Genomic DNA, 14,976 nt, shown 5'->3' on the forward strand with positions numbered 1-14,976 from the left:
AAGGGCATGATAGGTATATAGATAAAAACTGCAAAAAGTTGCAGCAGCAATCATGCAAAACAAAATATTCCAAAAACACATTTATGCAGGTCAATAAAGTGCAAGCAAACATACATGATTTTTTCCCCATGAATTAGGTAGTAATATAATCCCTGCAGTATGGGAGTCTCAGACTCTGATGGCCAAATAAGCTAATTTGACCAATTCCACTTCAATTGGATTTCAAATGCTAAAAAGTAGTATTTGGTTTGTTACTTTCGGAAGCAGCAGTATATTGCCACTTGCAATTACTGTATATGCTTAGCTGGCAAAAAGAAACCCCCCCCAAAAAAAAAACCAACAACAACTTACTGCAATAAGGGCAATCACTGACAGTGTGTAGTAGACTGAATCGCGAAACAAGGGCCACCAGGTGAGAATGATTACCTTTAAGAGTAACAAAAGAATAATGACAAACAAGCAAATCTGGTTGGACATTATGTCAGAGGTATTTTATTTATTTATGCATACACACATTATATATATATATATATATATATATATATATATATATATATATATATATATATATATATATATATATATATAAATAAAACACAGTTCTCTATAATGGAATTCTAAAATGTACACCAACAAATAAGACCTTAAAAGGGCATCAGACCAAACTGATGTAAAGCAAAAGGATTACAAATATGCAAGCTTTCTTAAACTTACAAGCACCTGGCAAAGCTCATAAATAAAGCAAATGTATCGTCTTACAGTATGCAATAGTTTTTTTGGGTTTTTTTATTCAATCATGTTCGCTCTGATCCATTAAATAATTCCTATTCGGAGTTGTGATGTCTATATTTTTTTACAATGCAACTAATTTAAATAGAAACTAATATGCCATCGATTGGTTCTTGCATTATATAAGGTTTCCAAACTCTAATTCAAACATTTCTTTTTGACTGTAGGGAACTTCTTGAAAGCAACCACAATTTACACTTCTTAATACTGCAGATCTATTTATAAAAATACAAACTTCAGTTACTTACAAAAACCAAAACATTAATTTGTTTAGTTAAAAAGCTAAAGTTCTCAAGATTGTACATCTAGGGCAGTGGGCACTGGCAAAGAAAGGACACTTTGATATCAATATTTGGTGGTAGATTTAAAATAGAGAAACTAAAACCACCAAAATTTCAAAAATGCTTTGATCAAAATTTGGTGGTATAGAAAAAAAGAAAAATTAGCCCTTTTTTTTGTAGTTAATAATATTATGCCATCTAATTTACATGCTCCATTCTGCACTCAGATGACTTTATGCAAACAAAGAACAAAGCAAGAGTGATTGACAGCACCACTATCTAATAGGGTGGAGAGATAACTGAAGAAGAGTTGGTCTCCTAGATAGAAAGAAAAGTGATGTGATCATGTTTGGGGTGTATAGTGTGGTCTGAAATTGAAGATAGTTTCATGACGCTCAATGGTTAGCAAGTGTGCTATAAGCATCAAGGGCTGGTACCACACGTTGTGGCTGCGAGCGTACGTGTTGCTTCACTAGCAGCAAAAAAGGAAGGAAGGAAGGAAGGAAGAAAGAAAGGGGGGAAAGAAATAGGAGAGTTGTGTCCTTCAAGCCAAAAAAATTTCAGTTTAAAATTAATAGGTCTCCAAGTTACTTCATTGTAATTTGCATCAACAGACTTTGAAAGGGGATCTCTAAATTGTCATCCAAAATACATTTACATGCACATCTGCTTACTTTGAATAGGGATTCTCCACAATTTAAACTCCATGAGCCTCTCAAATTTATTTAATATACATTAAATTCTAAAGGCTTTAAAGGGGAAGCCCCAATCATTTACAATGCCTCCAAAACCTTCATTTTCTATCACTTCAAGCACTAGAAAAACTACAAATATTGTATACAGAAAAATTCTTAGTTATGTATTAATTCTTATACATTCAAATAATGGATGGCACTATAACGTAGGCCCACTGCCTGTGTAATTTTCTGGGCAAAGCTGGGTGACACAGTAACGCACATGAGAAAATATGAACAAAAATAGCTGAAGAATGCTCTTCATTATTATAAAGTGGTAAATATCATGGCATTATTAATACTGACTATTAAGTACAGTAGATATTGATGAAAAATAATTATCTTCGCATTTGGACCCCTACCTGTCCTGCAAATATACCACAGATGCCAATTATGCAAAGAATGTTAAAGACTGCAGATCCAACAATGGTTCCAATACCCACATCCCCATGGGTGATGAAGACACCTGGAAGTGAACAACCAAAAAAAATAAAATAAATAAATAAATATATAAACCAAAAAAGTGATACACACAACATATACTGTACATTAATTATTAAACATTATTTAAATGGGAATTTATTGAAGAAGAAATGTGTCATCAGTTCAAAAACTCATTCCTATGTGGCTTTAGGTTTCCAGTTTATGGTGTGTGCCAATAATTCTTTAACTACTTAACAATATGTAAGCCAAAAACAAAAAAAAAAAAAGGCTAAATCATGTTCTTCACATCATTTGCTGTAGTACAGCATTGGTCACAGTTGGCTTTTATTATGTTACTTTTTTCTCCATTTTCCATGAACACATGATTTTTGTTTTCATGGCCATCACTATGAAGTACATGGACGAAGTTACATATAAAAAATATTTTTGGATGGAGTATCCCATTAACACCACTGATGGAATAAATGTTCATACTTTAAATGCTGAACAGCAACCACCATCCATGGCCCATGAAGGGGGACATTTTCTAAATACTGTATACAGGACTTCTCATAGTCCAAAATAAGGATGCTGAAGCACTGATACTTTTGAAGTTTTTTTAAGCAAGGGTGCCCAACTCCAGCCCTGGTGGGCCACAGTGGCTGCAGGTTTTCATTCTAACCCTTTTTCTAATCAGCGAACAGTTTTCACTGCTAATTAACTTCTTTTCCCTTCATTTTAATAGCCCCGTTTTTAAGGATTCAGTCCTCCGATTTGTTTCTTCATTAAATGGCAGCCAAACAGAAATGAGATGTGAAATGAGCCAACAGATGATCTGCTAAATTGGGATGCCAAACCCCAGCCAATTTCACTCTAACCAGTTTCTTAATGAGAAGCGAATTCTTGCTGTTAAAGTCGTTATTGAATATCATGACTTGTTGCTGCTCTCATTCTGCCACAGCAGACTGCTGACTTTGTTTTTTCTAAGACCACCATCAATATATTTTGGTGACCTGAGCAGACCAACTTGACAGAGACCTTTGCCTTTATTTTCAGGTTAGCTGGTAATGTGGCAGATTGTTTTGTGTCTCATTGTTTGGCTGCTCATTAAGGAAAAACAAACTAAGGGGCCCGAGTCATGTTAATGAAAACTAAGGCAAAACAAGTTAATCAGCAGCAAAAACGGCTCACTAAATAAGATGGTTAGAATGAAAACCTGCAGCCACTGTGGCCCACCAGGACCGGAGTTGGACACCCCTGGTTTAAAGCAATACACCAGAATTTTTTTGAAGTTTACTGAGGAAAAGGGTAAGTGATTGCCTATTAGGAGCTGAACCACAACATAGCAGCACTGGAAATTACTTAATACTGGAAATGTATCTGATACCTTTGTCAGAAGCAATTTAAAAGATACAATATGTAAACAGATGAAGTGTATCTTACAGGAACATTAAGTGACTTGCTACAGTCACACAGCAAGCGTCAGAAGTGAGCAGAGATTTGGGATTGCGTCGGATTCTTTTTAAGGCAAAACATTTTTAGAATTTCTCTACAGAACAAGCAGAACTGTAGGGGAATTTGATAAAAACTTTTGCGGTTAATATGTCACTTATATAAACATACTACATATCTGTTATCTGCCTGGTAAAACCAGTCTATAAAAAAAAATAAATAAATAAAGTCTCCAGATCATAACATTTTCTATTATGCCAGCAACTAACGAACTTTTTTTAATTTGGCATCAAGTCCGGCTGAAACAAAGTCTTTGAGATTCTGTGTTGTCTAATGGGCCTAAGTTGTGCATGGTAGACTAGAAATGATTTTTATCATGACAGGGGCCAGATTACATAATTTTAGGAGAGCCAGCCTCTTTAAGGTTATAAAAATGAGAGAGAGAGAGAGAAAGATTTGGAGCTGGATTGGGACCAAAGAGCAGCATAAGCTTTCATGTGTAGGACATAAAGCTACAAAAAGTTTGCCACATATGACTTTACCTGTTAAGACATTATGCAGCATAATTCCGATCCTGATAATGTAAGCAGTATGAAGAGATTTGAGAGAGATTTCTTAAATAGTGTGAATGTGAATAACTATTTATCACTATTACTAAAATGTTTCATCATACATTATCATAGCAGATACATGCATTTCTGCAAGAGAAATTACAAAAAATAATTGGTTTCACCTCTAGTTACTTCAGTCTTTAGGTCTCTCTGCAGACTTAATGGCCATTTCCTGTGTAGTGTGAAAATTAATCTATATTTTTGTAAGTATGCCCCCCTTTTTAAACAGTAGATTATGTTTCGACTTCCTCTGGTTGTCTACCACTTGGTTAGGAAAGCAGACTTAATCAGTTATGTAATTCTTTGAATGCTAGTACAAATACAGGCACAATGTAATAAAACTGCTATAATTTTTCTTAAAGTTTGTGCATGAGGTTAGCAGACTAAAGTGACTGGCTTATTAATAAGACATTACACTGGGATTTTCCATAATTGGTGGTATTATTCTAAAACATATCAAACTGGTTTAACAATTTTGAAATTAAACATGTATGCATCCTAACCAAATTTCAATGGCAATCTCAAAGTGCAAAAGCATAATTTTTGAGCAGCTGGATCATCTGTAGAGCATGTATGTAATTACATCTCCTGGTCAGTGGATGTGAAATAAAATTCAATTATACTAAACACACATTTGTATTGATTTATTTCATAAATGTAATTAATGTAATTGTTTGCACTGCTGCAGGTATATGCAATTTGCCACTTTTATACACCTTTGCTATCAAACATGTTCACATAACTCACAAATGTTAGGATGACAAATGGCTCATGAAGACAAATTTGTACATTCTTCCTATGTTTGTATAGCTTAGTAGTACCCCAGTTTTAAATAGTTTGACTAAAGGTGTGTCCAAATGAGCACCCCAATAGACTGCCCTATTTAGGGCGGTTTCCAGCCTTATTCCAAGCACTGCCAGGATAGGCATAAGTCCCTCATTTCAATGAATTGGATAATGTGGGTCTGAGAATTTTGTTTGAGAACTGTAGTGAACAATGAGTTACTTGCAAGGCAAGTTAGAAGGCTGCATCTGTTGTGGTCCTTTCTAAAACACAGAGAAAACAAAAAACACAAGTTCAAAGGCATCACACCTATAACAGAGGCAAAAAGCTCTGGAGCTGAACTTCCTGCTGCCATAAAGGTAGCTCCTGCAACATCTTCACTTAAATGCAGCTTCTAGAAGGTAAAGAAAAATAGAAATGAATAATAGATAATTTTTCATATCAGAAAATGACCTACTATTAAAAAGTATAGAGAGTGGTCACTTGATTAAGTAGTTCATTAAGCTTTTCATTTGTAACTTTCAACTCGGCCAGTGACATGATCATATGAAGAAGAGGATCCCATTTAAAGAATAATGTAGACAGGTACCTATGTACTGCATGTACACTTTTAATTCAGTGACATAATAGGCAACACAAAAAAAGTTGTCTTAGATATGGTATGGCAGTAGGAGGTTAGAGATGCACCAGTGCAATTGTATCAGGAACAGAAAGCAAAGGTTTTCAGACACACATTAACACTCTCCAAGATTCAATACATCACAAGTGCTAGTCTGATACAATGCGTTGATTTAAAAAAATTGCACTCGTGCAAAGTAATAGTTATTCACCTAAAGGTTTTAAAAAGGTACGGCCAATCAATTCCATTTTTTTTTCTTTTATTAATAAATAGGACAGGTGCATTGCAGGTTAGCACAGTGGTAAGCACTGCTCTTCTAAAGAACATTACCTGTACAAGATGCGTTTTCTAGGAGAACTTCAAAATATCTGAGTGGTAACTATTTTGTTCCAAGTTATTTTCTCCATGCTAAAGACATGCAAATTAGCCCTACTACATTGACCCTTTCCAAATAAGTGTGAGCTTGTAAGTTACAACAGCCAATTTTGGGGTAGCAACCAACCTATACATCACACCCACCTAGTCCCACACTTATGTTACAATCAGGAAGATTATAAAAGACTAATCTCTTAAAATAAGTTTGCTGTGTTATGCTGGGGTGTGGCTCAGTTTATAAAAATGTAAAACCCATGAAATAGATCTTAATTTAGCATTCCAAATGACACATTGGAGCAAACACTATCAATCTTGTTTCAGCTCAACACAAGAGAGCTTCCTCTAGTATATTGAAACATGAAATAGGAGTACACCAGGTAAGTGGATATGAGCAAAACAAAAAACAAACAAAAAAAAATCAAAACAAACTGCTCACTGTTCTAATCCTTTCAGTTATTAACAAAAAACACCTCGGCAACTACTTCTGAAATTATAAAAAATAAAATGGCACATTTTCAATATTCAGTGAAGAGAAAATAAAGGATCATCGTACTACAGTAGGTACAGTGGGATGCAAAAGTTTGGGCAACCTTGTTAATAGTCATTATTTTCCTGTATAAATCGTTGGTTGTTACGATAAAAAATGTCAGTTAAATATATCATATAGGAGACACACACAGTGATATTTGAGAAGTGAAATGAAGTTTATTGGATTTACAGAAAGTGTGCAATAATTGTTCAAACAAAAATCAGGCAGGTGCATAAATTTGGGCACCGTTGTCATTTTATTGATTCCAAAACTAATTATTGGAACTCCAATTGGCTTGGTAAGCTCAGTGACCCCTGACCTACATACACAGGTGAATCCTATAATGAGAAAGAGTATTTAAGGGGGTCAATTGTAAGTTTCCCTCCTCCTTTAATTTTCTCTGAAGAGTAGCAACATGGGGGTCACAAAACAACTCTCAAATGACCTGAAGACAAAGATTGTTAACCATCATGGTTTAGGGGAAGGATACAGAAAGCTGTCCCAGAGATTGAAGCTGTCCGTTTCCACAGTTAGGAACATATTGAGGAAATGGAAGACCACAGGCTCAGTTCAAGTTAAGGCTCGAAGTGGCAGACCAAGAAAGATTTCGGATAGACAGAAGCGACGAATGGTGAGAACAGTCAGAGTCAACCCACAGACCTGCACCAAAGACCTAAAGCATCATCTTGCAGCAGATGGAGTCACTGTGCATCGTTCAACCATTCGGCGCACTTTACACAAGGAGATGCTGTATGCGAGAGTGATGCAGAGGAAGCCTTTTCTGTGCCCACAGCACAAAAACAGAGCCGCTTGAGGTATGCTCAAGCACATTTGGACAAGCCAGCTTCATTTTGGAATAAGGTGCTGTGGACTGATGAAACTAAAATCGAGTTATTTGGGCATAACAAGGGGTGTTATGCATAGAGGAAAAAGAACACGGCATTCCAAGAAAAACACCTGCTACCTACAGTAAAATATGGCTTCAACCACAATCCAGACTCTCATTGGAACCTACAGGAAGCGTTTAGAGGCTGTAATTTCTGCAAAAGGCGGATCTACTAAATATTGATTTCATTTCTTTTTTGTGGTGCCCAAATTTATGCACCTGCCTGATTTTGTTTGAACAATTATTGCACACTTTTTGTAAATCCAAGGAAACTTCATTTCACTTCACAAATATCACTGTGTGTGTCTCCTATATGATACATTTAGCTGACATTTTTTATCGTAACAACCAACGATTTATACAGGAAAATTAACAAGGTTGCCCAAACTTTTGCATCCCACTGTATCAACAATTCAGTCTTGATGTTGATCTGAGCTTTGGTTATATACAGCAGGTCCCTTTTTACAAATACAGCCATGTTTGAATATCCCAGTGTAGCATAACATTAAGGTCATAATCCCTTCAACAACAGTGAAACCATCTGCATTCTTTCCTCAAGTGAGTGCTTCATAAGAGTGACAATTTAAAATTGACTGGCCTCTCAGCAAATTTTGATTCAGTCAAGCAATTTTGGTATCAAGCACCTTGATGAGTCTGTATAGTAATGATCATGAAGGACCAGCTGCAAGAAAGCAATAAGATAGAGATTGGACATTGGAGTATATTATAGATACCACTTCTAAACTGTCAATATGCAAGGCGGTTATGTTATAAATATGGGTGTCTTTATTCAAATATTTCACAGAGAAAGTCCCAGAAATAGTGAAGGACTAAAATATGAATTTATAGGTGTAATCAATGTCTATTCAACAGCAAGTATATGGCAAAATTGTCTAGATTTGTTATTCTTTAATTTTCAGGACAGAATTCGGGGGTAGATGCAAATCAACTCAATGTGTTTCATGGTACTTTGGCACAGCACATACACTAAAACTGATAAGTGTACTTTAGTAGGACAGCATGGAGACAGTCAAGGAAAAGTGGAGTAGTTTTAAAAAGTACATTACATATAAATTATCACAGGACAAGTTCAATGGGAAATTAAGAAACATTTGGAAATTTAAGGGACACTTGCAGTTGATGAATAAGGAGACATGAAAGAAACTGCTAAAGCAGCTGCATACAGTGCATCCGGAAAGTATTCCACAGCACATAACTTTTTCCACATTTTACGTTATGTTACAGCCTTATTCAAAAATTGATTAAATTAATTTTTTCCTCAGACTTCTACGCAACATCCCATAATGACAACGTGAAAAAAAGCTTACTTGAGATTTTTGCAAATTTATTAAAAATAAAAAAATTGAGAAAGCACATGTACATAAGTATTCACAGCATTTGCCATGAAGCTCAAAATTGAGCTCAGGTACATCCCGTTTCCCCGATCATCCTTGAGATGTTTCTGCAGCTTAATTGGAGTCCACCTGTGGTAAATTCAGTTGATTGGACATGATTTGGAAAGGCACACACCTGTCTATAGAAGGTCCCACAGTTGACAGTTCATATCAGAGCACAAACCAAGCATGAAGTCAAAGGAATTGTCTGTAGACCTCCGAGACAGGATTGTCTCGAGGCACAAATCTGGGGAAGGTTAAAGAAAGATTTCTGCTGCTTTGAAGGTCCCAATGAGCACAGTGGCCTCCATCATCCGTAAGTGGAAGAAGTTCGAAACCACCAGGACTCTTCCTAGATCTGACCGGCCATCTAAACTGAGCGATCGGGGGAGAAGGGCCTTAGTCAGGGAGGTGACCAAGAACCCAATGGTCACTCTATCACAGCTCCAGAGGTCCTCTGTGGAGAGAGGAGAACCTTCCAGAAGGACAACCATCTCTGCAGCAATCCACCAATCAGGCCTGTATGGTAGAGTGGCCAGACGGAAGCCACTCCTTAGTAAAAGGCACATGGCAACCCGCCTGGAGTTTGCCAAAAGGCACCTGAAGGACTCAGACCATGAGAAACAAAATTCTCTGGTCTGATGAGACAAGGATTAAACTCTCTGTTAAAACCAGGCACCACTCATCACCAGGCCAATACCATCCCTACACTGAAGCATGGTGGTGGCAGCATCATGCTGTGGGGATGTTTTTCAGCAGCAGGAACTGGGAGACTAGCCAGGATAAAGGGAAAGATGACAGCAGCAATGTACAGAGACATCCTGGATGAAAACCTGCTCCAGAGCGTTCTCGACCTCAGACTGGGGCGACGGTTCATCTTTCAGCAGGACAACGACCCTAAGCACACAGCCAAGATATCAAAGGAGTGGCTTCAGGACAACTCTGTGAATGTCCTTGAGTGGCCCAGCCAGAGCCCAGACTTGAATCTGATTGAACATCTCTGGAGAGATCTTAAAATGGCTGTGCACCGACGCTTCCCATCCAACCTGATGGAGCTTGAGAGGTGCTGCAAAGAGGAATGGGCGAAACTGGCCAAGGATAGGTGTGCCAAGCTTGTGGCATCATATTCAAAAAGACTTGAGGCTGTAATTGCTGCCAAAGGTGAATCGACAAAGTATTGAGCAAAGGCTGTGAATACTTATGTACATGTGATTTCTCAGTTTTTTTTATTTTTAATAAATTTGCAAAAACCTCAAGTAAACTTTTCACGTTGTCATTATGGGGTGCTGTGTGTAGAATTATGTGGAAAAATTAATATAATCCATTTTAGAATAAGGCTGTAACATAAAATGTGGAAAAAGGGATGTGCTGTGAATACTTTCCGGATGCACTGTAATATGTGTAAGACCATTCCATCATTAACCATAAGGCTTATGAAAACACAAGGACAAAAGATAAAAGGGCCTTAGTAATATTATAAAGCAATTAAAGAGGTACATGGCAGAAAATGCAGATATTAAGTTGGTACTCTCAGTAAATGAATGGTCATGGAGAAGGTGGTGTGTTAACAGTAATTATGAAATTAAAAACTGTAAGGAAAAATGTTCTTCGATGTTTTCTGAATAAGTGAATAATCTCCTAAAAGCTAAGGAGGTGTTTGGTGATTTGGAGATACAACAGAGACAGGGAAAACTACTTGGATTAAAAAGACCAAAATCAGATAGAATTTATCCTGGAGTGCTCAAGTTATACCTTAGAAACTTGCAGATAAGCCAACCCTGGTATTTTTATCCTCAATACCCCGAAAAATGCCTCATCCACAGACAAACCAAACATACAAATTTAAAACAAATTTGGTTCTGGAAAACATAACATTACCAATGAGTAATCTAACGCAATACTTATTTTACTTAAGCAAAAATACATGCATTGCTAAAAAATAAATTAAAAAAAAAAAAAAAAAGAGTACAGTATTACTACAGAAGCTTATAGAAAAAATACTTCTCTGAAATAGTACAGTGTTTAAGAAGTGTCCTACTGCTCTCAATTTATCATTGTGTACATGTGCGTGCTCTGCTCAACTAGTGACATGTAGTGAGGAAGACGTTAAGCACTTGCGCATTGTACAATCAAGTGAAAAGAACTGAATACAATTTACCAAGATACATTAAGTCCTGCATGTGCCGAGGGGTAAAATTAATTCATTCAGTTTAGGATGATTATCACAGCAGAACTAAGGGTCAGGCAAAAAGCAAGCAAGGCATGCCGACATTAGGGCACAATCGTACAGTCAAACAGAAAACATACTGCTTATCAATCCCAACCAGAAACCTAAGAAAGTAACAATTTAGCATTAGTCCAGTAATTTGCTGTCGATATTTTGAAATATGATCTGATGGCATGACAGCTAGTATTTATACTGAATATAATGAATATTTTTTTTTATTTAAAGAAATACTCCATTCAAAAATTATTTTTCAGAATGTTACCCTATCCAATGTAGCTTACAGTAATGGCCAAGAAAATTTTTTAATCACACACTATCATGCAGAACCATAGAAAACAGTTTGGTTAGTTGCAGTGTGCAATGAGTTCAAGATGATCCCGTGCTGATCTGGTCTTTGTATGTATTTACATTAATTTTCAGGTTTAGTTGCTGTTGCATTGTATGCCAGAGTTGTAGTTCAAGCCCTGATCTTGTGTAAAAAATACGGAGTTGATGCCCCTAAAGGCATTGCTTAGCTACTGGTCTGGAAAGAGCACATTGAAAGATGCTACCAGTTTTTTCCATGGTGTATTCCTTTGGAGTGTTGAAGACATTTTTGTTGGTATCCCCCAGATGTGATAAGATCTCTTACAATATGTATTGTGTTGTATTGTAATGAGACAATCTTTATGAACAATGCCCAGTATTTTAATTGCTTTGGGCGACTACTGGATTAACTATTAGGAAAAGTTGGGCATATAATGAACAACTACTCTTCCGTATTTCCCATATAAACAGACAATTAGCTACAGTGAGAATTATGCTTCAGATACAGTTCTAATAATGTGCATCTCCTGTCATCATTACTTCCCTTATTGGGATTTCAGGGTCTTTTCATACATTTAAAGAGATCATCATTTGAAAAACAAACTTTTAAGCTCTGACCCACAAATCAGCCGAGCCTAATTTTTTGAATCTTAAAATTCTCAGTTCATCCACAAGTACAGTACATGTTATATTTATGTAATCAATAATGTGTAAACAGAAATCTCTTCTTAGTGAGAGAAATACCAAAGACTGAAAGCTACAGTATATTTAACACCACAAAAAAAAAAACACAACACCCTCAACTGGACAAATTTACAGTATTTACTATAAGTCAGTAACCTTAACCTGTATCGCTGGCATATTTATTTAAACAAATTATTAGGAAGTGAACCAACCATCAAAAAAAAAAAAACCAAAAAAAAACCACACTAATTTTTCTGAGAACGCAACAAAATCATTTGATCAGAGGGGTACATGCAATCCTGTTTAATCTTAGTATTCAAAAAACTTCTGGAACTACTTCATGAGAAGCTAATGTTCAAACTTAAACAATTGGGTATATATGGGTGGAAAATTGTCTCATACACAGAAAGAAAAAGGTTATGGTGGCGGGAATTTTTCTGACCGTGGTGTTTAGGGGTCGCTCTTGTCTCTACTCTTAAAATTTTCAAAATTTCTTTGGCAAAAATTGAAGATAAATTTTCAGACAATGCTAACTAGGTAGAATGACAAAGTCAGAAGAACAGAATTCAGACTTGTGCAAACGTCTGATGCAAATTAATCTTTTAAGATTACTTTTAAAATTATTATTTTAATACTGTACTTTGTATGTTCTAAGGTCATTATATAGAATGTTTTATTTTAAGTCTTTATTTATCCTGGAGTCACAAGAAACCAGAATTTGTTCTAGTATTAACAAGTGCAAGATGCTGCCAGTGCACTGCAGGACACTCTGTAGCATGGTCCATGTGACTTGACTCCGTTAGAACTTAAATGCAATATTAAAAAGCTCCTATAAAAAAGGTCTCATTGCACAACACAGACTGTTTCCTTGTAAACCACCAGGTTACCATGATTTTTATGTAGTACTGCAACACGGTAAAGGCAAGTAGATCCTGAAATGAATTCGGTGATGTGATGCAACTATTCAGGTGCTTCAGCAGCAAAGGAGATTAGCTGATCAGGGTCTACATCCATCTTCTTTTAATTGAACTGAGACAGGCTATGTTAAAACACTAAACGTTGACTCGCACTCCAGTGGCTCTTAGCAAGTTTTTCCTTTTCTTTAATATTTTTTCCATTCTTATTGACGTAGCTCTCTATAAATTCAGACATCCCATCAGAACTACTAAAGAATCTCAAAAAAGTTTCCAAAAAAGAAAAAATAAATGTACACATCACCACATGAAAAACAGCATTCCTGTCAACAGAGCACAATCTTAAGCATTAATCTGACAGTGGATAACACAGCAATACATCAGTTATCCTCATAGTTTCATTTTTGAAATTTCTGCTTTACTGTTATTACTACCACTTGCCATTAGACTATGTGACACCATGAGAAAGTCAAGCAGGTCACACACAAAGTACTATAAACAACAAACTACGAGTGACAACAAAAACGGGCAGGGAATGAATTAAACCAGTGACCAATTTTACAGCATCACTAACCAGTGTAGTATAATTGACAAAAGCACACAAAAATATTCTCTCAAGCAATAGAGGTTGGGTGTGTTGATGCATGCACACACACGTGAGCCCCTTTAAGTAACATATATATACAGTGGTGTGAAAAACTATTTGCCCCCTTCCTGATTACTTATTCTTTTGCATGTTTGTCACACAAAATGTTTCTGATCATCAAACACATTTAACCATTAGTCAAATATAACACAAGTAAACACAAAATGCAGTTTTTAAATGATGGTTTTTATTATTTAGGGACCTACATGGCCCTGTGTGAAAAAGTAATTGCCCCCTTGTTAAAAAATAACCTAACTGTGGTGTATCGCACCCGAGTTCAATTTCCGTAGCCACCCCCAGGCCTGATTACTACCACACCTGTTTCAATCAAGAAATCACTTAAATAGGAGCTGCCTGACACAGAAGTAGACCAAAAGCACCTCAAAAGCTAGACATCATGCCACTGTGTGTGTGTGTATATATATCTCCATCTCTCTCCACTGATTTCTCAATGTAGGAGTTGCTTAGTGCATTTACAGGTAAAATAAAAGATTGCTTCAAGCTATATACCCTTGGAAAGATGACAGAGGAGGGGAAGGAAAAAAAAAAAAAAGGATTTAACAAGGCAGAACAGCACCCATGTCACACGACATTAGGCGAGTGCAGCCTGTCAAATTATTTTGACCTCTGCCTAAATTAGTCAGCATTGTACTTGTGATTATACAGTATGTAACAAACTAGCCTTACCATACACTCACTTAACCTACAAATTTTATGCCTCCTTGGCTCCCTTAGTACTTTATAATTTGAAATCACATTGTAAACTATATGTAAGAGCAGGTTGAGCCATTCATTTTTTATTACTTGTGCAGAAATAGGTAATAAATACAATATTTAAACTTTTTTTTTTTTTAAAAACCTTCCTGAAACTGTGGTACAAAGTTTGCACATAGCTGATGTCGAAGTGCACAGTATCTAAATCAAACTGGTCCAAAACTAAAAAGACAAATCTGTTTCTATTTAAAAAAGAAAAACAAACATCTTTAAAGTTCCTTAAAAAGCAGATCTAAAATTTCATAGACATTAAAACAAGCCAAATAGCACAAGGTTTCACATTTACAATAAATTTATAACAAAGAAAAGTTGCGAAATAAAATTCTTACACTGATGTGTTCTTACCTCACAGATTTTCTCCAGTGAAGGAACAAAATAGTCATCACAAACAATAGCCAATGCGAAAAACATATACAGAGCCTGCAAAAACAGACAGAGAATCAATGAAACCCAAACTTACGGTTTGTTCCACTACAGGTGATACTGCAAGACACTAAAGCAAGACTTCAATGATCCAGTTTACAATTTTCACATGCAAATTTAGAATAA

The 14,976-nt window shown here is 36.1% G+C and overlaps 1 protein-coding gene across 3 annotated transcripts in view; it reads right to left on the reverse strand.

Moving 5' to 3' along the window:
- Positions 1-14,976, reverse strand: part of LOC120518752 (sodium/potassium/calcium exchanger 4-like) — a 60,182-nt gene that overhangs the window by 17,769 nt on the left and 27,437 nt on the right. For all 3 annotated transcript variants that reach the window (XM_039741700.1, XM_039741698.1, XM_039741699.1), the window contains exons 4-7: positions 14,773-14,847; positions 5,383-5,467; positions 2,167-2,270; positions 352-426 (exon numbers count right to left, since the gene is read on the reverse strand). In XM_039741700.1, coding sequence (XP_039597634.1) covers positions 352-426; positions 2,167-2,270; positions 5,383-5,467; positions 14,773-14,847 — 339 coding nt within the window. The remainder of the gene's footprint in view (positions 1-351; positions 427-2,166; positions 2,271-5,382; positions 5,468-14,772; positions 14,848-14,976) is intronic.

The sequence above is a fragment of the Polypterus senegalus genome, chromosome 18 (assembly GCF_016835505.1).
Source record: "Polypterus senegalus isolate Bchr_013 chromosome 18, ASM1683550v1, whole genome shotgun sequence".
NCBI classification, from domain to species: Eukaryota; Metazoa; Chordata; class Cladistia; order Polypteriformes; family Polypteridae; genus Polypterus; species Polypterus senegalus.